The sequence below is a fragment of the Delphinus delphis genome, chromosome 8 (assembly GCF_949987515.2).
Source record: "Delphinus delphis chromosome 8, mDelDel1.2, whole genome shotgun sequence".
In the NCBI taxonomy this organism is placed as follows: Eukaryota; Metazoa; Chordata; class Mammalia; order Artiodactyla; family Delphinidae; genus Delphinus; species Delphinus delphis.
In genome coordinates, this window is record NC_082690.1 from 95,429,610 (window position 1) to 95,453,315 (window position 23,706).

The 23,706-nt window shown below is 55.3% G+C and overlaps 1 protein-coding gene across 2 annotated transcripts in view; it reads left to right on the forward strand.

Annotated features, from left to right (window-relative positions):
- The window catches only part of TSPAN18 (tetraspanin 18), a 181,800-nt gene that overhangs the window by 157,540 nt on the left and 554 nt on the right, over window positions 1–23,706 (forward strand). For both annotated transcript variants that reach the window (XM_060018756.1, XM_060018758.1), the window contains 6 exons: window positions 3,682–3,754; window positions 6,106–6,300; window positions 11,979–12,053; window positions 13,201–13,299; window positions 13,836–14,018; window positions 22,065–22,148. In XM_060018756.1, the coding sequence (XP_059874739.1) occupies window positions 3,692–3,754; window positions 6,106–6,300; window positions 11,979–12,053; window positions 13,201–13,299; window positions 13,836–14,018; window positions 22,065–22,148 (699 nt within the window). In that variant the 5' untranslated portion in view covers window positions 3,682–3,691. The remainder of the gene's footprint in view (window positions 1–3,681; window positions 3,755–6,105; window positions 6,301–11,978; window positions 12,054–13,200; window positions 13,300–13,835; window positions 14,019–22,064; window positions 22,149–23,706) is intronic.

The window sequence follows — 23,706 nt, forward strand, 5'->3', positions numbered from 1 at the left end:
ACATACGTTATTTATCATTTATTCCTCAGTCCTCTGATTTCCTGAGCAGCTCAGCATTCCTGGCCCCATTCTGCAGACACGAAAGCAAAGGCCCAGAGAGCTTACGTGATTTGTCCACTGGCCCCGGGGCTAGAAGGAGGTGGAGCCAGGACCCGTGTGACCCTGCAGCCCCACTGTCACTGCCACCCTCCGCTCCGGGACCCTGTGGGCCCCGTGGAATGGGGAAACCTCAGTGGGCCTTTCACCCCTGGCCCCAGGGAGGGCATGGCCTTTCCATTTAGCAGAGATCCGCCCCCTCCGTCTCCTTCATAAGTGCCTTTCGAACATCTTTTTTGAGGAACAGCCAAGCCTTTGTACCTCCATGGTCTGCAGTTTCTTCTCAATCCGCCTTGCAGAGACTATGTTCTACTCTCCTTATAAGTAAATTAGGGCACTGCGTGGTGATGGGCTTAGCGTCCAAAAGGCTCCGTGGGTAGGTGGAGCCAACACCCAGATCCAGGCAGCGATTGGAGGTGCCATGTGTCTGTCACTTTTGTCTGGCCAATTGGCCGTGGAGGTGTGTCCCCACATTCAGGAGCCCCTGTGGCTGGTGGAGCTGGCAGTAGTTGGTCTTTTGATTTTAGCCGGGCCGTGGGCGATGACGCAGGAGGCCGTCTCTCTGGCCACTGGTAAATAAAATGGCATAAGAGGTGTGAAGACGAGCCTGAATTTTGGAGGAAAATGGATAAATGGGGCGAGGGAATTAGCATTCATTGAAAATGATGATGTGGCTCCGGATTAAGACAGACATGGGTTCAAATCCTGGTTCAGGCACTTCTATGCTGTGTGACCTAAGACAAGTGATTCCATCTCTCTGAAGCCCAATTCCCTCGCCTGAACAAAGGGAAATGACATTACCTAAATCCAGGAGCCTTACGAGGATTCGATGAGATTGTGCATGTTCCTCCGCACATGGTAAGAACTCAAGGGCAGCCAGCTGCTACTCGCTGTTGCTGTTAGCAGCTACCACACACCAAGCTCTGTTCTCAGTGTTTTCCATACATTATGAGAAAGGCATTATTTTTTTATACTAATTTTAAAGAAAAGAAACTCGGATGTATACAGTTCAAGAACGTGCCCCAGGCCACCAGCTAAGCAACTGGGATGTGATCCTCTGTCAGGCTGCAAAGCCCTCTGTCCACTCTGCACCCTGCCCTGGAGCTGACGCCTGGGCTTCCCTATCTCCATCCACCCTCCAGCTCACATCATCTCTTTTTCTACTGCTTCACCTTTGAGGTTGTCAGAGGCTCTTCCCAAGAGACACATCCCCTTTTACTGCACTCGTCTGGGAGCCCAGCACTCCATAAGCCACCCATTAGATGTAATCTCTAATGAATGTGGTACATAATAAATACAGGTAGCCCGTTTATGAGCTGCCATATTTATTATGCCCCTTAAATGCCAGAGAGCCAGAGCCAGCTGAAGCCGGATCAGACCCTGGAGAACAGCTTTGCCTGGGTAGGCAGAGGAGGGGGCCCCAGAGCCTGGCCCCCCTGCAGACTTCTCAGCATCTCACTGGGGCTGCCCCTCCTGCCCGCTAAAAGCCCACCCAAGTCAGAGCCTGATGGCAGGAGCTGACAGCCCATCAAACTGCATCTCCATCCATTGCAGATGAAGACACTGAGGCCAGGGAGGAAGTGACTCGCAGAGCTGGAGCCTGGGGCTCCAGACTCCCAGTCCAGTGCTCTTTCTGCCCTGCTGTCTGCCTGAACAGTGGTCCCTGGACCAGGTGGAGCACAGGATCTGAAGTGAGCTGAGGGGCATGCTTACAAGCTCCAGGATGTTGGGCACCTTCACCTCCCTGAGGCTCAGTGTCCTCATCTGTAAAATGGGCACAGTGCTTCCTGCCTCATGCGGTTGTTGAAAGATTCAGGACAGTCACTTCATGGAGCTGGAGCGTGGCTGGCAAAGAGTCGGTACTCAACGAATGTTCTTTCCTGTCCTCTTCCCCCTTTCCAAGGACGACAGGGTCTCAGCAGATGTATGGAGTTGCATCAGCCAAGTGCCCAAGGGAGAGGGGTCAGCACGCCGTGCCTAGGGTGCAAGTCTTTGTCCTGGGGTCCTGATCTCATGGGCAATGATAGCCCAGTGAGTCACCTATGACTGTAAAGTTAGGTGTGTTCCTAGTAAGAGCTGTTCACTCCACTCTGAGCCAGGTGCCGTGGAGAGCCCTGACATAGGACGTCTCATTTAATCCTCACAACACGCCAGGATGCAGGTCCTAAATGCCCACTTTCAGATGAAGAAACTGCGGCCCAAGATGTTAAGTCACTTACCAAAGACACAGAGGTAGAGAGGTGTGACGAGCCAGGATTGGAGCCCAGGTATGTCTGGCTTCAGAGCCCATGCTTGGAACTGCCATGTTTAGATGCATGTTAGTTGCTGCTTCTAGAAGGTCAGCGATGGAGGAGATGGCGGAGGGCTGGTGGCTTGGTGTGGGGACCTGTTCTGGAGGAAGAGAGCCTGGGCTTGGGCATGATGCAAGAGACAAGGATGACCCACCATCAAGGATAATGGTTTAACAACTGGTGGGCGTGGCATGGACCAAGAGATGCTAGCGAAACAGGCCCGCCATACCCATGGGTCCCCACTGAATCTCAGCCCTCCTCCACTGGCTGCTGGGAGGATGGGGCCCGGAACAAGGGAAGGGGTAGGTCCTCCTGGGTCTGCCCATCCTCTCCCCAGGGCTGTCAGGAAGAAAGTGTAGCAATATTGAACATTGTATATTGAATATGACCGTGACGTGTGCACCTTGAGGGATGACTTGCGATAGCAGATGCCGTCTGCTTCCCCCGGGCATGGGGGAGGGCTACATCTTGTTTTCAAGCCCCAGTGCCTGGCATCCAGTCGTCGCACAATAAATATTTGTTGAATAGAATTGTATTCAGTGACCCGCTACCATGGGCATACTCTTAGGTAGGGACGGGGAGACTCCAGGGGGAGGTGGGATGCTCTAAGTCTCACGATAGAGGTAGTCAGGGCGGGGGAGCATCTGGGGGCTTGGGGCCCCAGGAGGTACCTGCAGCTCTTTCCCTGCAACACCCCTCCTCACTGGACAGGTCCTTCGAGTCGGAGGGTATGTGGGGTAGTAGGTAGTTTGTCGGACCTGGGTTCTAATCCCGCTCTAGGACCTTAGCAAGTCCCTCAAGGCCCTGAGCCTTAGTGTCTCATCTACCAAATAGGAGGCTCATGTCTGCAGTCAAGTAACATCATGATGTCACACCTCTGAGCACCTGCCACACTGAGTAGCTGCTAAGCATATTTCTGCGTTATTTCAGTTAATCCTCCCAACACTGCTGGGGAGGAAGCTTCTGTTTTTAATCTCCATTTTCAAGTTGGAGAGAGCAACAGTCAGAGAGGTGGAGTAATTTGCCCAAGACCACACAGCAAATGAACGGTAGAGACAGGGCTTGAACCCGGGCAGGCTAGCTCTCGAGTTCTCACTCCTAACTCTGGCCTCACAGGGCAAAGCACCGGCCCTGTGATAAGGAGGTTGTTATCAGCTGCCCTCTTCCCCCGTCGGCTACAAGGGCAGGCTGGCCACTGGGACACCCCAAGGAGGAGGAGAGGAGGGAGGGGCAGGAGATCTTTTCGGATGGGGTCCCCCAGTGGGAAGGCTGAGAGGGCCTTGCTGTTTTGTAGGGGGAGCACCATGGAAGGCGACTGTCTGAGCTGCATGAAGTATCTGATGTTTGTGTTCAATTTCTTCATATTTGTAAGTATTCCTGGAACATTCCCGGGGTCTCCCCAGGCCTCTGCGGGGTGGGCAGGACTGACTGCGGCTTGAAAGTCACATGGGGCTGAGTCCCAGGAACAGGAACAGGGGCCAGTGCTAGAAGCAGCTCTACCTGCCCAGCTGGGGGCTCACGGCAGGGAGGCCCCCAGCAGCGCCCACCCCACTCCTAGCGCCCACCATCACAGCAGAGATGTTTTGCAGAGCGCCTGGGATGATGCTTCAGCGACTCTAAAAAAGAAAAGATAGGGGCCTCAGTCCTGGCTACTATCTTGAAATCTGACCCCTGGTAGGGAGTTGCGGGGGGTAGGATGGGGGTGATCAGAGGGCAGCAGGGAGCCCCACCCAGCCCTGACCCCGCAGAGCAGTTATGCACAGCAGAGCTGGATGGGCGGAGCTGACAGAGCCACCTGATGAAATCTGAAACCTCTCTGGGACCAAGAGACCTGGGTTCAAAGCCCAGCTCTGCATCTCTCCAGCTGTGATCTGAAACACATTTCACCCCTCTGAACCTCAGTATCTTCATCCTTTAATCTCCTCCCTCAACAGGTTTTTTGCAAATGAAGCAAGATTAGTTTAGGAAGTGCCTGGAATGTGTCAGCTCCATCCCCATCCAACCTATGGATTCTACGTGTGAAAGAACAGAGGCCCTGGGGGCTCAGGTGGCCAGCCCAGCGCCCTGTAGTACAGCCCACCTGCTCCGTTCAGACCCATGGCCTCTCCCAGGAGCAGAGCCACGCTCATCGTGTGACCCCACCTCAACCTTTGACCTTAGTGCAGCCAAGACCTCGATGAGTAAACATCTACTGATGTCCCCCAGGGCAGGGTCACTAGGAAAGAGAGGCCTCTTCTGGTCAAGACTGACTCTTGTCGGTCTGTCTGTCACCATCTATTTTTTGTACATTTCAGCAACTCTCCTGGATTCCCTCCCCTGCCCCTAATCCTGAAGAGCAGGGAGCCCCACAGACTTGAATTCTAGACCCAACTTCCAAGCTGGGTGGCCCTGGGCAGCCCCAGTGTCCCTAGGTGAAATGGAGCTGAGTCATCCTGGGCCGCCCAGTTCATGCCTGCGCCCCGCCCTTGAAGCAGAGCTCAGCACACAATTATTAAACCCCCAAACCTCCAACAGCTATGAGGAGGTTTCCCTGGAGGTTTGTGGGGAGACCAAGGAGAAAGGCGTTGTGCAGCAGACGGCGAAAATGTAGATTCTGTCGTTCGCTGTCCCGGGGTCCCTCAGGCCTCTCTGCCTCCCCCGTCCCACCACCGCACCTGAAAATATCGCCTCTTGCCCCAAACCATCCAGCTCTTCCCCTAGCTTACAGACCCCCCAGCCAAGCCAAAACTCAGCAGGTTTCTGTCATTCCTCAGGTCGTCCCATGACACGGGGATTTCAAACACTTCCCAGCCTTTAAAATCTGATGATGCCAAAGGGTTTCTCCTGCAGCAGGTCTGTTTCCAATACTGGTCTGTGCCCAAGACCAATGGAACGGATGTTTATTGAACCCTGCTAGGCACCTTCACCTCCGTTCTGTCCCTTCTTCTTATTCGGGGCCGCCCTGGGAGGTGGGAAACAGTGTCTTCTTTTAACCACGGGGAAGCCAAGGTTCAGAGAGGTTAAGCCACTTACCCAAGGTCACACAGCTAATAAGTGGTACAGCCCTTTCTCTGCACTAAGCTGCCTCTCTCCAAAGATAAGTAGGGCATGGAGACGAGGGCCATGGAGATGAAGACATAAAAAGAATGTGATGTGAGAGTGGTGATCCCAACCCAACTGAGAGCTCCTGTTGAGGACAAAGAGGGTGGCTTTTGTCTGTGTTTTCCCAGCATAGGTGTCAGAGCATGTTCATGGATTTGGCGAGGGTCCTTGAGGCTGGAGTCAGGGAGGTCTGGGGTTCAGCCCTGGCTCTGCCGTGAACTTGCTGTGTGACCTTCAGTAAGTTCGTTGGTCCCCTCTGGGGCTCAGTGTGGAATCAGAAGGTTGGACTGAGTGACCTCATTACCCAGCAGCTCTAACATTTAAGGAGAATATAAAATTGGTGGATAAACTCTACATGACATGGTTCTCAGCAGCCCTAGGTGGGGCGTGGGTCTGAGACTGGATCTGGAGGTTGCGTGACACACCGCAGGTCAGGGTAAGTAGGGAAATCCAGAGCAGAGGAAAACGCTGCCAGCACATTGACTCGAGCAGCAAATGGAGTTTGTGCCCAGTCCACCGGGCACTCAGCGCCTCCGCCCCAGGGCCTCGCTCAGGGAAATGGCGTGTGTGTGTGGAGTGTCTAACCTCCGTGTCTGCCTGTTTCTTCTCCCCTCTCCTGACTGGTCCCGGGGAGCAGCTGGGTGGGGCCTGCCTGCTGGGCATCGGCATCTGGGTCATGGTGGACCCCACCGGCTTCCGGGAGATCGTGGCCGCCAACCCCCTACTCATCACGGGCGCCTACATCCTCTTGGCCATGGGGGGCCTGCTTTTTCTGCTCGGCTTCCTGGGCTGCTGCGGGGCCGTCCGGGAGAACAAGTGTCTGCTGCTGTTGGTGAGTACCCCATCCTCCACCCCACCCATGGGTGCCGCGGGCTGGGTGTTGGGGGCCCTGTGTCCACACTACGGGGGACTCACACTGAGGTCTGAGCCAAGTAGGCCATCCTCCAGGAGCGGGAGGACCACCAGCCCTTCCTACATGCATCTGAGCTTGGACCCGTGCCTGCCATGTGGGTGAGCTGCTCCCCCGTGGACAGCGGCCTTGGACTCCAGGTCTGAACAGCCAGGCTTCTCCAAGGCAGGGTCAGCTGAGAACGCTGACTCGTGACGCTTTCTACTTGCTTGTAAGACCTCGAATATATACCTCTGTGGTAAGAGAGCTAAGATAGCTATCAGATAAATCATTCAGCTTTCGCATTTCCACTTCTAGAATAGAAATGATATGACCTCTGAAGGGCCTTTATTCATTAAATAAACAGTCCTTGACCCACTATTACAGGCCACATAGGTCACTAGGTGCCATAGATGCATCAGGGGCCGAGTGGCCGTCCCCTCCCCAGTGGACAGGCTGGTGAGAGGCAGGCGAGCCCACGAGGATGAGCTGGGCAGGCCTGGGCTTGTGTGTGCGCTCTGCTCCGTCTCGTAACTAATGATGTGACTCCGGTCTAGTTTCTTAACCTCTCTGAGCTTTAGTGTCTTCTCGTTAAGTGAGGGACGAACCAGCTCAGCTATAGGTTGGAGCTGAACAAGACAAGCGGTGGATGTCCTGTTTCTCTGGTCTTCTGGGTTCACATGGGCTGGGGCCCTTTGGGCCTCTGCTTACTGCCCTGGCCTTGGTGATGGGGCTTCCTCTCCTATGAGGTCCTGTGCCCCCGCGGGCTAGGAAAACCGGGTAGAGCGCAGTCCTGCTGGAGGGTAGGTTAAAAACGGCCCAGCTTAGAAGCGTGGAAGGGCCAGCTTGCAGACGCTCCTCATGGGTGAGCAGCTGCGTGGGTCGGGGGTTAAGTGATAGGGAGACGTGGGCTGGTCAGTGACGTGGGCTTGCAAGGCGTCTGTCCGCTCCTGCCGGTGAGCCAGCACCAGTGGCTCTGGGAGGCAGAGATCTGGCACAAATGCCTCCTCCCCAGATTAGAACAGACTGTACACTCTCCATTCATGTCACAGATAGAAAGTGAAATCAGCTGTGATGTGTGTGACTCAGGCGCCCTGGGTCCCCCTGGCCTTGGGCAGCAGGGTAAGCAATGCAAACTTGCCTTCTGGAGAGAAACAAAGAAACCCGAGGGCGTCCCCTGGTGGAGAGCTCTGTACAGTGTCCGACGGTGCAGGGAAAAGTCTGGGCTTGGGGAGCTGGGGACTTTGAAAGGAGCTGAGTATGGGTCCCAGGACACACCAGAGCTCCCTTCCTACATCACTCCTCTGCCCACCCTGCATCTCAGCCCCCAGGGCTCATCCAACGTTAATGGGCTCATTCCTGAAGCCAAGACAGGAAGCCGGGCTGGGGCTCTGGCCTCGCACGCCCTCTCGAGCTGAGTGGCTCCCGCAGAGCCTGCCAGCTGGACAACACGTCGCTCTCCGCAGTGCCTAGGGGAGAAGGCTGAGACCCCAGGGTAGGAGGAGGTTTGCCCCAAGTCCCCTGAGAGAGTTAAGTCCCGGCTGTGGCCGGCGTGCCCACCGAACCTTGAAGTCACCCCTTCCCATCCCCTCTTCTGCCTCCTTCCTCCCGTCTGTCTCTTCAGTCTCATTATGTGCGTTTCTCCCTTTCTTTTCTCGCTCTTTCTCGGCCTCTGTCTTCCTCTTGGTTTCTGTGCCTAATGCCTTTCCTTGCCCTTCTCCTGGACCACTCCCCCTCCCCCGCCCGCCTCTGCCCCCTCTCCCTGCCTCTGTCTTTCTTTACTTCCCCTGCTTCCTTTTCTCCTTCTCCTCTCCTCCCCCCTCTCCCCTTCCCCGCCCCTCCCCTCTCTCTCTCAGAACCCTAACACACATAACCCTGAGGTCACAGTGCAGGTCAAAGCCAGGGGAATCTTGGACTCAGGTCTGCTGTCTCAGACCAGGGCTGCTCCAGAGGCTCCTAACCTGGAATGGACTCAAGTGATCCAAAACTCACCGCAAATTAGGTGCAAAATATGTCAGGTTCTCCACGTGTGTGCCTGTGCCTATTGTATGTGTGTGTGGTATGCATGCTTGCGTGTTTCTAGGGCCACCACGGCTTCTGGAAGGTTTTCAGAAAGATTCATGAGAAATAGGAAGATCTGCTTTCTCTTCCAAACTGGACTCAGCTGTGTGGTGGTTCCAGCCGAAGAGGGGCCCCAGGTCTCACCCCTCCCGGCCACTGCATCCTTTTAAGAAGTCTGAGCCGCCTCCTTTCCCTTCAGGGAAGGAGGGAAGACTTACCTTGAGAGAAGCCAAGAGAGAGTGACTTTAGTCACCTCTGGAACTGTGGCTTAAAGGCTTGCAGAGAGAGGAGGCCTGGGGATAGGAGTTAGCTGGGCACCCCTCTGCCTCGCTCTGAGGCTAAACCCCAAGGGGTGTCAGTGACCCTTAGCCCTGGAGACAGTGAGTCTAATGTCAGCTAACGATCAACTCTTCTAAAAACACATTTTCCAAACACTCCTGTTGATCAGTTTTACAGCATTTTCACGTACCATGGAACAATTTCAGCCTATTGGTGAGATTGTGTGGCATCCCCTTTTTCCTAGTTGCCTACCTATAACTAGTTCGAGGAATGTTTTTAACCCATTTTTAGAAAGATTCACAGTTTAAAAATATTTTATAACCAAGACCTGCTACATTGGAAAAGAGAACAGCAAAAAGAGATGAGTGTAATTTAAAAGTGATAAATGAGTTGAATTGTTCATGAAGTAGTTAAATTTGCTAAATATTATCAAAAACGAGAACTAAAAGCTGACATGCTGTAGGCAGATGGCTTAGAAAAGTCTGGAAATGCTCACAAGTAGGCAAAAGAGCAGTTTTTACCCCTTGATTAATTTTCTGAGCCTGAAAGTGTGATAAGTGTAAGTTCAAGAATTACTGGCAAATGTGTCCAGTAAGTTCAGGAATTACTGGCAAATGTGTCCTTAGGCAAATGGGATGAGGTCAGATTAACTCAAGGCAAACAAACCCTGGGAAAGGCCCTGGTTAGGCGAAGCCCCAGGAAGCATCAGCCCTGTGGTCAGGTCCGGGAGGAACGCCTCCAAATAACCAGTAGTAACCCTGTCAAGCAGGAGAAAACTATTTCATGCCGGAGAAGTTAGCAGAAGTGACGTTGTTACCGACGTTGGCCCCAAAGCCCTGCACTTTCCTTCAGGTGACTTAAACTCACACACTCATGTTATCCCTCAGTCCCCATGCTTGGGGAGACCTTCTCCAGGCAGGAACAATGGCCAGGAGATCTGCAGACCCCCTTCCTCTGGGGAGGCCCGCTTTCCCCATCAATGAGTGAGTTACCAGGTTCATTCTTTAATTTCATCTCATGAATTTCATTTCATGAATCATGAACCTTGGCTCAGTGGAAACTCCATGAGGATGGGGACCACATCTGCCTTATGTGTATCGGTTTACCAGTACCTAGCACGGTACCTGGCACAGCGTAAGTGCTCAATAAACAGCCCTAGAATGAAGGAACAGAGAGGAGGTGGTCTCAGAGGTGTGGGTAAGAACATGGGCTTTGGAGTCAGAAAAACCTTGTTCTAATCCCTGCTCTGCCACTTCCTGGCTGTGTGACCTGGGGTCAGTTACTTAACCTCTCTGAACTTCAGGTTCCTCATATGTAAAATGAAGATCATAATATCTCCTTCCCAGACATAGTGTTGTGATCAGAGTTCAGTAAGAAAATATGCATCTTGTTTAACTCTGTTCCTGGCACATATAAGCATTTGATAAATGTGAAAGCAAAAGGATTGGTGTCGATCCCCAAGAGATCCTGCAGGCCATCTGAAAGTCTGAAGATTTGGAGGCTCTTCTGGGTTCCAGGATAACACGATGTTAGGAGGCTGTGTTCTGGAATCAGAGTTCCTGTGTTTATCCCATCTGAGCCAGCTTGGTCAAGTTCTACCCTCTCAGGGTTCCAGTTTCCCCATCAGTAAAACAGAGGTGTTGTTGATAACAGCAGCTGCTACTCCAGGCTGCCCAGAGGGTTCAATGAAATCACCCATGTAAGAGCCACAGTGCTTAGGTGTTAAGCACCCCATAGATTGTAGCTATTGTTGTTTTCCCGGAGATCGCCCACGCCAGCCCTTGTCTTCAGGAAGGCCATGCTTCCTTTTGGTTCTGAGCCACCATCTGAGCCGTGCTCACATCGTGCCAGCCTCGTGCACAGCGCTGCACCTGCATCGTCTCGCTGACATGGTGCTAAGTCCCCTGGAAAGCACACGCAGGCTCCCAGAGTTATGAGCACGTGGAGTTCCCGAGTTCTGTCTCATCCATAGTTTATAACTGTCTAAGGCCGAGGTTGATAGGCAGAGACAGCTCAGTCACGCCGCTGGGGTGGAAACCATTTCCGAGGCCGCCCTTTGCCAGCCTGAGGACAGCCAGCAACTCCACCGCAAGGGCAGAGGGTGGGGCGGGGCTCCGTGGAGGCCACGTGAAAGAGAACTGGATGACCGTCTGTCACCAGCCAAATGGAGATGCCAGGAGCCCTGCCAGGGCCCTCCATCACTGTCACAGGGGTAAGAGGCTGCAGAGGTGGGGAACATACCTCTCAGCCCAAGGACGAGCTTGTGGAAGTGGAGGGGGATGGGATGGGCATCGTGGCCAGGGGCAGCCTGCCCGGGGATACAGGTGTCCCTCTGTCACTCTCCTTTCTGGTTAGGGAGCTCTGACTCCCAACCTCAGTCCAAGGTCACCCCACACAGCTGACTACAGCAAGCCTGCCCCTGACCTGCTGGAACCAGAGCCCCAGGGTTCAGGAGAGCCACTTCCAGGCCAGCCCTGAACTGTGCTCTTCAGCAGAGAGAGAGAAGGGGTAGCGTGGTGCTCTGAAAGGAGCTGGATTAAGAGGACAGGATGTGGTCTCAAATTTTTGAGCTGCACACCTTTGGAAAGGAAAGTTTTTCTCCTTCTCTGGCTTGTTTCCTCCCCTGTGGAAATGGGGGCTAAACAGAAAAGAGACCATGGGACAGGTGTCGGGTTCTGATGCCAAGCAAGCCTCTATGAGACCAGAGACCATGGGCTTGAACCTAGCGAGACCTCCCCCCCACCCCCAGCCCCTGTGGGTAAGGAGTGAACAACGCACGCCTTGTGCTGGCTGATCTGTTTAAGCCAGGGGCTCTCCTTGGGTTTGGACTTTGAAAAAAACAAAACAATGCCTTTGGCAGGTCTAGGAGATGTTTCATGTCTGCATCCTGGACGGATCATCTCACCCTCCGTCCTAAGCTCTCCCCGAAAGCAGTCCTCAGACCAAGGAGTTTGGAGAAACCTCGGGACCTCTATGGGGCAGCTGCTGTCAGCGCTGAAAAGTCAGGGAGGGTATATGACCTGGGGTCTTCCTGGGATGAGGGTAAAGTGACTGGAAGAGACAGGATCCGGGAGAGAGACAACCCTGTTGGCTCCAAAGATGGACTGTTGGTGTGTTTATTATGAAATATGTCTGGCTTACGGCAGTTAAGTTCCTCAGTCTCTCAGAATCAGTACATTGTGTCAATCGTGTGACCTATGGAAGGGTGCCTCGGCAAGCGGTCACCTGCCCCCTTCCCCCCCACCCTCGGGGCTCACGGGCCTGCCGCCTTCTCTCTGCAGTTCTTCCTGTTCATCCTGATCATCTTCTTGGCGGAGCTCTCGGCGGCCATCTTGGCCTTCATCTTCAGGGAGAACGTACGTACTGGGCCCCGTGTGCTCCGGCCCCATTCATGGCCAGCCCCTCCCTCCCCAGAGGGTCTCACAGAGTCAGTGCCCTCTCATCCAGTAGTTCCAGCCCAAATCACAACCCACCGGCCCAGCAAGGCCCCACAGCCCAAAGAGAGACCCCAGTGAGCCTCTCTCTGCAAGGGCTTTTCCAGAAGGTCAGAGTCAGAGGGCCCTTAAAGGTCCCTGCTCTTCCCAAGCATCTGGTGCAACCCTGCACCTGGTTCTAGAATCTTCCATTCCACACCTTGCCCAGCTGTGGCCCAGCAGTAGTCATCTGACAGTCTGAGGATAGTCAAAGAGGCTGTCCCTTGGGGCTGCAATGGTGGCGCAGTGGTTGAGAGTCCGCCTGCCGATGCAGGGGACACAGGTTCGTACCCCGGTCCGGGAAGATCCCACATGCCATGGGGCGGCTGGGCCCGTGAGCCACGGCCTCTGAGCCTGCGCGTCCGGAGCCTGTGCTCCGCAGCGGGAGAGGCCACAGCAGTGAGAGGCCCGCGTACTGCAAAAAAAAAAAGTCTGTCCCCCCAGCGCAGAATGTGTGCCATGCGGGAGAACAGGACAGAGCCCTCTTGGACGAGGCCCTGGCAAGTATGAAATTTGGGCAACTTGCCCCTATAGACCATCTTATCAGTGGCTCCAACCACCCGGGTCCCCGCCCTTCCCTGCAGCAGGGAGCAGGGTCATACCTCTCACACGGTGGCTTCTCCAGGGCCTGGGACGCAGCGCATCCACTTGGCTCTGTCTGAGGAACAGCTCAGGGCGGCGGGTGGCGGCGGCATGAGGGGGCGAGCGCCCCACTGTGGACCAGACCTCCCTCTGGGAGGAGCTGCAGGGACGGTGGAGGTTCCCAGGTGGCCCTGGCGTCAGGCTTGCCGAGGTCCGTGTGGGTAGACTGCGTTTTCATGTCGGGGATCTGATGATGCAGGGAGGCCACAGGTCCTGGGGTTGGAGGTGAGGGCCTGCCCCAAGTTAGCTGCTTGGGAGGAGGGTCACTGGCACCAGGACGCTGAGGCCTTCCCCCTCCATCCCCCGGAGCAGGTCACTGGAGAGGCCAGGGAGGGGAGCTGTATCAAGCTGCTGTAGATCTCAGCCTGCCCCCTCCCTTTGCCTCCAGCTCACCCGCGAATTCTTCACCAAGGAGCTCACCAAGCACTACCAGGGCAACAACGACACAGACGTCTTCTCTGCCACCTGGAACTCTGTCATGATCACAGTGAGTGGCCCCAGGGATGCTGGGAGCATTCAGAGCCCTGATGCCCAGTGCAGCCAGTGTCTGGCCTCCAGAGCCCGCCTTGTTCACGTGTCTGCACAGACATCAGTAATCAATCAGGCACTGATCCACCCAGCCCGGACCGGGCCTCAGAACCCTCATTCGCACAGCTGGCAGCCGCTGCCCACGCCTCACAGTCCAGACTCGGGAGGAAACCTGTTTGCTCTCCCTGTCTTGAGTCCTCGAGCAATTGTAACGGTCATCGATGATAGTAATCATAGCAACTATTTATTGAGTGCTAAGTGCCGGTGAGGTAGGAGTGGTTACCACCACCCTCACTTTACAGGTGAGGACGCTGGAGGCTCAGAGAAGCTGAGTGACTTTCCCACGGTTGCACAGGAGGAGCAGCCAACCCACACCTGGGTCTTGACTCTGCTCCCACCCGCTGCTTCACGGTGGCCTTTGAAGTGACTGTGTGTCTCTGCACCCTCATACCTGGGTCCAGCTCCCATCCCCCCTTCTCTTTGCTCTCCTCCTAGTTTGGTTGCTGTGGGGTCAACGGGCCTGAAGACTTTAAGTTTGCATCAGTTTTCCGACTCCTGACTTTGGACAGTGACGAGGTGCCGGAGGCCTGCTGCCGGAGAGAACCCCAGAGTCGGGACGGGGTCCTGCTGAGCAGGGAGGAATGCCTCCTGGGAAGAGACCTGTTCCTGAACAAGCAGGTACCAAGCCCCGCTCCCCCAGGCAGGGGAAGCCTGTCCATCGGGGCTTGGGTGGCCAGAGCTGGGTGGGTGACAGTTTGGGCCCTGAAAGTCTGAAGGCACTGAGGGAATCCCATGGAAATGTTGGCTGTGATATGGGACTCCTGAACGGGGGCTGAGGAAGGCTCCATGCGTGCTCCTGAGATCCAACCAAAAGGGGGAAAGGATGAGAATGTCAGACAGTCCATCAATGGCCGTGAGCATTCAGAGCCCTGATGCCCGGTGCAGCCAGTGTCTGACCTCCAGAGCCCGCCTTGTTCGCATGTCTGCACAGACATCAGTAATCAATCAGGCACTGATTGAGGAGTGGGCCTTTTGGCTGGGGTTCAGGGGTGACTAGGAGTTTTCCAGTGTTCCAGGTAGAACACTCCCTGAGCTTCTGGTAATGCAGGTGTCAGGAGCCAGAAACAGAATGACACAGTGGGGGCCCCTCCTCTGCTGTGCATTTTATTTGGAGGGAAGCTCACCTTTGCCATGTGGGAGCACCTCCGGATCCCACGGGAGCGAGGTTTCCCTGACCTTAGTCTCCAGAGTCTGGGAAGCTCCTAGACTTCTTGGCTTCTTTTACAACCCAAGGACTTCATCTCGGTCTCAGAAGAAGCCCTTTCCCTTCCTGTGTGCGCCACCTCTGGGGGCCGCAAGGGCACCTGCTTTGCCCCCTCTGTGAGGCAGACAGTGCCCTAGACCTTGATCCCCTTCCCACTGACCAGTCCCCATACGCCTCAGGGGTGTGTGTGAGACCAGGCTAGGCAGAGCAGTGGGGGGAGAATGAGGGTGACCTGAGCCCCACACCTCTCGCTTGGTTCGGCCTTTGATGAGGCTCTCATGGCAGAGTGCCAGGTGCAGGGGACACAGCAGGGGACAGCAGACAAGACCCCTGCTCCTGCCGGGCTTACAGTCTGGTTAGAGGAAGCAGACGATAAGCGAGCAGCCAACACATAGCAAGTCATAATTTCACATGAAATAATAATTTTACTCTAAAGAAAATAGAACTGGATGATGGGCTAGAAGGGACTGGGGTGGGATGGGGGCAAGGCTCAAGCCTGGCCTCTTAGAGTCCCGGGGAGCGGAGGGGGCGGGCGTTGGGCTGCGGCCTGACCCTGACTGTCTGATGAGACTCTTTCCAGCCTCAGCTTCGCCTCATGAACTCAGCACCCTCCTCCCCTGCACCTGCTCATGTCATGTCCAAGGACCCATCAGGCCCCAAAGCCACATTCCTCTACCCCTTATGGTCCGGCCTCCCTGCACTGGGGGAAAGAGACCTAAATAAAGAAACAAAGGCCCTGGAATCAGGCTGCTGTGAGCTGGGGGCAGGGGCAGCGCCCCAGGGGTTAGGTCTCAGCCGTAAGGAGAGGCTGCAGGGCGTGGGGGGGTGTTTCAGGCTGCGATGTCAGGCAGACCTGGGCTGTGAGCAGCTGTGTCACCTTGGCCAAGACACACGCTCCGGACCTCAGATTCCTGACACAGTGGCAGAGACTGCTGGCTGCCATGCTCGGTTCATTTCTCCTCCTTGGAAAGAGGAGGTTTAGAGACCCCATGACCACCAGGTAAAGCCCCGCTTTCCAGCCTCCCTTGCAGCTAAGCCATATGACCCTGTTCAGGCTGAAGGGAGGCGAGCAGAGGTGATCTGTGCGACGGAGTCATGTCCTTAAGAGGAAGCACGGTGCCTGCCCTCCTTCTCCCCCCCGCCCAACCCCTGGCTGGTGGTGACAGCCATCTTGGTGACAGCCATGGTGACAGCCACCTCAAACTTTGCAGAGGAGGGTGGCCCTCTAGAACGTCAGAGCATCAAGGCGCCTGGGACACTGACAGCTCCATGGAGCAGAGCAGCCAGCACAGCTGGGGGTTGATAAAGACAAACAAACTTCTACCGTTAGGACCGCCTGCTGCCCACTGCCGAGCTTCTATCCTAAGGCCACTTGTGAAGTGTTCAGGGAGGCTTCCCATGGGCCCTGTTCTGTTAGGGCTCCATCCTGGCATGCTTCCCATTTCTGGATTCATCCGCCATTATGATGCCTCCTTCCATCTCCTGGGTATGGCTTTGAAATTGAAGTTCATCAGAGAGGTCCCTGTGCGGCTACATTAGTTCTTTACGATGACTCTTCCCCTGTTTCTCATGAGGATTCCCAGAGATTGACTCCTGGGATTCCTTTTCTGAGACACTAGCATCCCTCCTGAGCATTCTTCCCTTTTAAAAGCCTCTGCGGAGGGATTATGTCTATTTGATTTTTCTCCAAAGCCCACTTCCCTGAAGCCCAGGATGCATTTCTGAATTTGCCTCACATCCTCATCACGGTTCTGAGTCAGTGAACAACATGGTTGATTCCAAGTAACTGAAAATCTAAACTAAAAGGGTTGGAGCAAATGGCAAGAATCCTGGAAGACAGTGTCTCCTCCTATTTATCAGTGGCTCCATCATGTCAATCAAGGCCTAGTCTCTGTGATCCTTGTGGCCTTTCTTTGTGCTTAGTACTTCATGGTGGCAAAATGGCTGCCATGGCTCCAGACATCCCACCCATGTTGAAGACAGGAAGAAGGTGGCACCAGCTTCTTTCCCAGAAACCCCCATCAGACTTCTGCTTCAGTCTCACTGGCCAGGACTCAGTCATATGGCTGTCAGGAGCTAAGGCAGTGTGCACTCATCTATGGGTGTTGAGTTAGTCCACCAGCCCTGTTTATCACTGAGTGCCAATGACGAGAAATCAGGAAATCCCCAAAGGTGATCCATGATGAATAAACGGGCTCCTCCATTGGTATGAGTTGAATCCACCATGGCAGCTTCTCCTGCTCATTCCTCAGCCTTCCCTGGGTCAAAATAGTCACCCAGGCAAGTCAAGAATGTATTCCCCTGCTGGAAAAAAAAAAAAATATCAGGGAGTGTGCCAGGAGATGGTGATCTTGCTAGACCTTGACTCCAGGCCAGTATGGTGACCACCAAGAGGAAAGCATCCATTTTTCCCACTTGTCAGGGTGGTCTTAAGTGTTCTCTCCCCACAGCATCGCTGTTTCTCTGCTTTATCCTCAGTGCTCCCCACCCGCTTCCTGGTGGGTTGTGACTGTGGGTGCAGCTGTGTCTCCTCTAGACATAGAGTACTACACTCTCATCGTCCTGACGAGGGAAGAGCACTCCAGCCAGAGAGTGAGCGCAGCCTGTTCAAAGGCCCTGGGGTAGGAGGGAGCATGGTGTGTTCCAGGGACCAAGAGAAGGCCAGTATGGCTGGAGCACAGTGAATGAGGCAAGACTAGCTCAAAGCGAGGGTGTCAGCAGGGCCAGACCACGCAGTGCTGACGGGCCCATGGCAAAGATGCTAGAAAAGCAAAGAAGCCCACGTCGAGTTCTACGTGGGGTTGTGGCCATGTTGGCACCCTGGCTGCTCAGCGACCAGGGGTTAGAGGCGGACCTGAGTGAACAGGATGGATTTTTACACTGGTCCCAGTGAGAAGCAATGCTGGGTTAGACCAGGATGGTGGCAGTGGAGACGCAGAGAGGTGTACGGATCTGAGAAATGAATCAGGAGGTGACATGGTGGTAGGCCGACTTTGGGGAAGGCAGGATGAGGCAGTGATGAGGGGGACTCCACAGGTCCTGGTTTGGGGGAAGATCTCAGATCTGGTCTGAGGCAAGCTGAGTGTGAGGTGCCTTTGGGGCCTCCAAGCAGTGGTAGCCAGCGGACAGCTGGACTTAGAGGGCTCGGGGGAAGGTCCATGCTAGACGTATACATGCGGGTGGCCTTTGTGCCGGCACCTCTGGCCTAGCTGCCCTCTGTCAGATTAGGTTGGGGGGGCGACTGGTCAGGAGCCAGGGGTGGGAGGATGTTCTCTCTCTGCAGAGACGGAGGATGGGTGCTGGCGACAGCGGCACAGCTAGGGGACTCACCGTCTGTGGTGGTAGCCGGGGGAGAGATGGTCCCCTGCAGCGTCTCGCTGGGCAGGGTCAGGATAAGGGGTGGGCATCCATCCTGAGGGTGAGGAAGAGGTGATACCCCGGGCTGTAGGCAGCTCCGGGCCCTGAGCCAGGGACCCCGCCTGGGTGAGCGGGAACCGAGGCTTCCTGATGCAGCTCCCGGGAGCTTGGACTTCCCTCAGTGTAAACAGGCCTCCTTGGGTGTGACCTTGAGCACGTAGTCAGCTGCTCCCTCCCCTCTTTCCTCTTCCCTGAGGGGCTGGAATGGGGACTGAGTCGTAACAAGCACATGAGGCCACAGCAGAGCTCCGGCCAGGGCGGACACTCGCTGAGTGCTGGCGGCATCTTCCGTTCTCCCCCTGCCCTCACTGCTCCCTCCGAGGGCGTCTCAGTACCAGGGCCTCCATCAGCCAACTGGTCCGCTCGATTCAGCCCGGGGACCCAAAGGGTCTTTGGTGCCACAGCCCAACAGAGAGCAGATGAGCAGTTAAGGCCCCAGGTGCCTCATCCACAGCAGATGAGGGGTGAGCGACATCTTCCCTCTGGGGACAGCTCCCACCCACCGGCCCGGGTGAGGCACATAAAATCAGCTTCAAACTCAGGAAGGGATTCACTGCTCCTCCTGTCCCCTTGTAGTATAGGTGTGTGTGTGTGTGTGTGTGTGTGTGTGGTGCACGGATCCCCAGGGCGTGTGTGTGTATGTGTGTGTGTGTGTGTGTGTCTCGTTCATGGATCCCCAGGGCGTGTGTGTGTGTGTGTGTGTGTGTGTGTGTGTGTGTGGTGCACGGATCCCCAGGGCGTGTGTGTGTATGTGTGTGTGTGTGTGTGTCTCGTTCATGGATCCCCAGGGCGTGTGTGTATGTGTGTGTGTGTGTGTGTGTGTGTCTCCTGCACGGATCCCCAGGGGGTGTGTGTGTGTGTGTGTGTGCATGTGCATCTCGTGCACGGATCCCCAGGGCATGTGTGTGTGTGTGTGTGTGTGTGTGTGTCTCCTGCACGGATCCCCAGGGCGTGTGTGTGTGTGTGTGTGTGTGTGTGTGTGTGTCTCGTTCATGGATCCCCAGGGCGTGTGTGTATGTGTGTGTGTGTGTGTGTGTGTGTGTGTGTGCATGTGCATCTCGTGCACGGATCCCCAGGGCATGTGTTTGTGTGTGTGTGTGTGTGTGTGTCTTGTGCACAGATCCCCAGGGCGTGTGTGTGTGTGTATGTGTGTGTGTGTGTGTGTCTCGTTCATGGATCCCCAGGGCGTGTGTGTATGTGTGTGTGTGTGTGTGTGTGTGTCTTGCACACGGATCCCCAGGGGGTGTGTGTGTGTGTGTGTCTCATGCACGGATCCCCAGGGCCATGGAGGGTAAACCCACACACCCAACTCTGCACTCAGACATTTCCCACCACCCAGGGGCACAGAGAGAGACAGCATGGTCCTAACGGGACCGAGGGCTGGCTCCCTGCCAACCCTGTTCGACGTGCTTTGTCTGCAGCATCTCATTTTATCCTCACACAATCCTATGAAGTAGTTAGCCTGCATAGCCCCAGTTTCTGGATGGGGCAAGTGAGGCCTAGAAAAAGTAAGTACAGGCCCACCTCAGAGATACTGCGGGTTCCATTGCAGACCACCGTGATAAAGAGAGGGACACGAAGTTTTTGGTTTCCCAGTGCCTATAAAAGTTATGTTTACACTACACTTTATTAAGTGTGCAATAGCCTTCTGTCTAAAAAGACAGTGTGCATACCGTAATTTTAAAATGCTTTATTGCTAAAAAAATGCTAACCATCATCTGAGCCATCAGCGAGAGGTAGTAGTAACGTCAAAGATCACTGATCACAGATTCCTGTAACACATCTAATAATAATGAAAAAGTTTGAAATACTGCGAGAATTACCAAAAGGTGACACAGAGACACGAAGTGAGCAAATGCTGTTGGAAAAATGGCGCCAACAACATGCTTAACGCAGGGTTGCCACAAGCCTTCAATTTCTAAAAAAACACGATATCCATGAAATGCAGTAAAACGAGGGACGCCTATCAGTTTGCCCAGTAAGCAAGCGGCTGGTGTAACCACCACTTCTCCCCGGGTCATTGGTGCTTCTCGTCTGGAAGGCCCCCAGACTGCATGACAAAGCCAGTGTCGGGGTAGAGGGGTGGTGTGCAGCAGTGGGTGCTGTCGTCGGCCCCGGGAGGCAGGTGGCAGCCAGAGGGGATGACGGGAGGCCGGAAGCATCCCTCCCAGGCTCCTCCCTGTCTCCCTTCCCTTCCCTTCCCTCCAGAGCAGGCCAGCTTTCTGCTGCCACGGCTCTACGTGTTGGGGTTCTGATGCTTTAAAAAGAGTTAAACAGACCAAGGGGGTTGGCAGTTTGAGTTCTGCCCTGATACGGCTCTGCAGGCGGATCCAGGATGGCCCTGGCCTGGCCAGGTGGATGGGGCTTCCCTGCCAGCTCTGAAGTTGCCTCCAGCCACTCTGGGTTCCTGACCAGCTGGCCCATGGGAGGGCGCCCTTAGGGCTCCGATCACACAGCCCTTAGCTGGGCCCCCAGTGGCACTGCTGAGACAAGGCCCGAGTTCAGCTAAGACCTTCTTTCCTTGCTGTCCTTGCCGGGACTGTGGTGTCTCAAAGCCCGGCCGTGGCAAAGGCATTAGAAATCACCTGGGGCATCTGCTCACGACGTAGGTTCCTGGGCTCCACACCAGACCCCCTGATCCAGAGTCTTGGGGGTGAGGCCTTGGCATCTGCATTGTTAACCACCTCCCAGATGATTCTGACACACCGTCAGCCCCAAGAGCACTGTGGATCCAGGACATCGTGCTGGAGGGGTCTGTTTATCTGGGTACATCCTATTTGCTGCTGAGTGTTCAAAGGGGGGGCCTGTGGGAGCCTTCCCTGCCCAGCCCCCATCAGCCTCCAGCAGGAGGGTCTCATGCTATCCACCGGGCCACTCTGCCCAGATCACGTCCTGCCATCCACCTGCCTGGGCACAGCCTCATGGGGCGTCATTTCCACTTCCGGCCAATGAGGCGGGGCTTCTGGGTGATTGACAATGGGCGTGAACACCCAAGAATCTCAACAGAGCTCAGAAACAGCCAGAGTCACTCAGCAGGGACCAGGCATGATCCCCACCCACACCCGGGGGCTCTTCCCCTTGCAGGTCCTCTGGCTGGGCCCAAAGAATATACAGCTTCTCATAAATGAAAGAAAATTCTCCCCCTTTAAAAATACATTTCATTCAAGGCAACTACTGTGCATCAGTCTCTGGTCAGCACGGTGCCGGGGGAAGGAGCATGGACACGAAGATGACCAAGATGTGAGGCACCCAGGGTCGGATGGGGCTGAGGTCACGTGCTGGCAGCTCCTGGCTTTGCTCGCATGCCATCCCTCTCTTTCTTTCTGTCTTACTGGGTCCATCTCTATCTCAGTCTGTACATCCTGAGGACTGCTTGAGAAAGCAGTAATAGCACAAGAATTCAATCCGTTTAGAAGGGGCCCTGTGAGAGCTGGGCTGATCTTGGAAGGCTGCCTGGAGGAGGTGAGATATGTGCTGGGTCTTGAAGAATGGGCTGTGTTTCCTTAGGGCAGAGGCTACAAACCAAAATCCAGCTGCCAGGCTAGTAATGGGAAGGAGTAGAGAGGGTGGGTGTGGGACAATAGGGGATGGTGGCGACTGTGGTTCCCCAGGGAGCACCTGTCCCCAGGTACTGCCACGTAGAAATGATGGCTTACCTCGCTGGATCTTCTGATTTTATGAGAGAAGCAAGGAGCCCAGATATTTATGGGAAATTTCCCAATATTCCAACCAGAAAAGAAGAACGGGTCTGTGGCTGATTCGGCAGCAGGCAGGTTGGCAGTTTTCAGCCCCGCCTTAGGGGCTGGAGGCCAGGAGGGTCTCTGGTGCATTGCTGCTGAGTGGCTGAGCTTATGGGCCTCCTGCCTCCCCCGCTCCTCCCCTCCAAACTGTCCCAGCAGCGGTGTGACAGGGACGGCCTGCTGCTGCCTGAGCTTTGGGGCCACATGCCAGTTCCCAGGCTTCAAACCCCTGTCCTGAGGCTGGCCCTTGACCTCTGTCCCTCCTTCCTGGCTATGGCTTTACCTCTGGTCCTTCCCTCCCAGGGCTGTTACACGGTGATCCTCAACGCCTTCGAAACTTACGTGTACCTGGCCGGAGCCCTCGCCATAGGGGTGCTGGCCATCGAGGTAAGTAAAGGCCCCCGCTTCTGTGGCTCCTCAGAAGCAAGACAGACACCTGCACAGGGTCTCAGGCAGATGCCCCATGGCCGGCACCCCCAGCCTGCCTCCGTCTCCAGGGCCTTAACCCAGGACCCAGTGGGTCCCCACTGCAGGGACGATGGGCAGGTAAGCCCAGCCGTGCCTGTCTGCTGCCTGCGAGTCACCCTGGGACTCTGGACACATCTGAGCGAGTCTGCGGGCGGTGGGCATGGACAGGCCCTGAGAGTCGCTGCCCTCACCCCTACCCACGGTCCAGAGTGAACTCTGACTGAAGGATCAACGCAGCTGATTTCTGGGAGGGGCTACAGCCTGTGCTTCTAGATCAGGCCCATTCTCTGTGGGGTGTTCAGGGCCTGCGGGGCCTTGAGGACCTCACAAGTGCACGTTGAGCCCCAGAGGTGAAGACAGAAGGGCCCTGAGCCCCCTCAAAGGCAGCCGCAGACTCTTGGAGCCACCACTAGGTGGCGCTTTGGCCAAAGGGCAGAGCTGCCCCCTTCCCTTCCTTCTACCACCCTCTCCCGGATCTCAAACCCGCTTCCCTGGGAGGTTGGACAGAGGGCTTTGCCCAGGCCCGCCCATCTCAAGAAAGGGGCTGCCAGTCTTCGGCCAGCCAGGAAATGAAGTCAGACCACCCTATCCTCAGCCTTCCCCCTCCCACCTGGCACCATAAACATGGCCTTGCTTAGCTTCTTACTGTGTCCTACAGCTCTGCTTAGAGCAGTTTTGTGGAGACTATTGAGGATGAGGAGAAGGAGGGGTCATTCATTCATTCATTCGTCACGCAAAGATTGAGCCCCTACCGTGTGCCAACGCTGTTCTAGGTGAACAAGTCCTCTCCTAGGAAGAAACAATGAACAAGAAACACAAATCAGTACCAGACCCCCTGGGAAAACGCAGGCGTGGGTCCCCTGCAGGAAGAACATGGGCTTCTAGAGTTCACCTTCCAGCTCTGCCTCGCCCCACGCACAGGATGCCCGAGCCACAGTTTCCTTATCTGCAACATGGTGCTAGAAGCCTGCTCCTAGGGCACGGTGGGGCTTGCAGGTGCCGGGGACTACGTGCCTGGCGTGTAATAGGGGCTCGCTAAGCAATGCCTGTGTTCCTGACCTACTGCCCTCACGCCCAGCCCGCAAGCCCAGCTGTGGCCTCTGTGCCAGGCAGAATGATTCGGGGACCTTTTGCAAGAGCTCTGGCACAGGGGCATCAGCCAGTCTGAAGAAATGGGCATCTCTGAGTCAGGGTCTCTACACACCCCATTACCCCAGGGCCCTTAGACAGGTGTTCAGTGATTGTGCTCCTAGCTTGGAGAAGGGCTGCATCTTCCTTGTCTATTAGTAACAATCCTGGTAACTTCTAATTAAGGATCTACTATATAACAGGCCTCATTACATCGTTAATTGCCTTAGACTTCAATCTCACCTCCTTCCTGTGAGTTGGAAGGAGGCGAGTGCAGGGGCTAGGAGCATGGTCTCTGGAGTCAGAATACCTAGACTCCAATCCTGGATCCTCCATTTGTAGCTGTGTG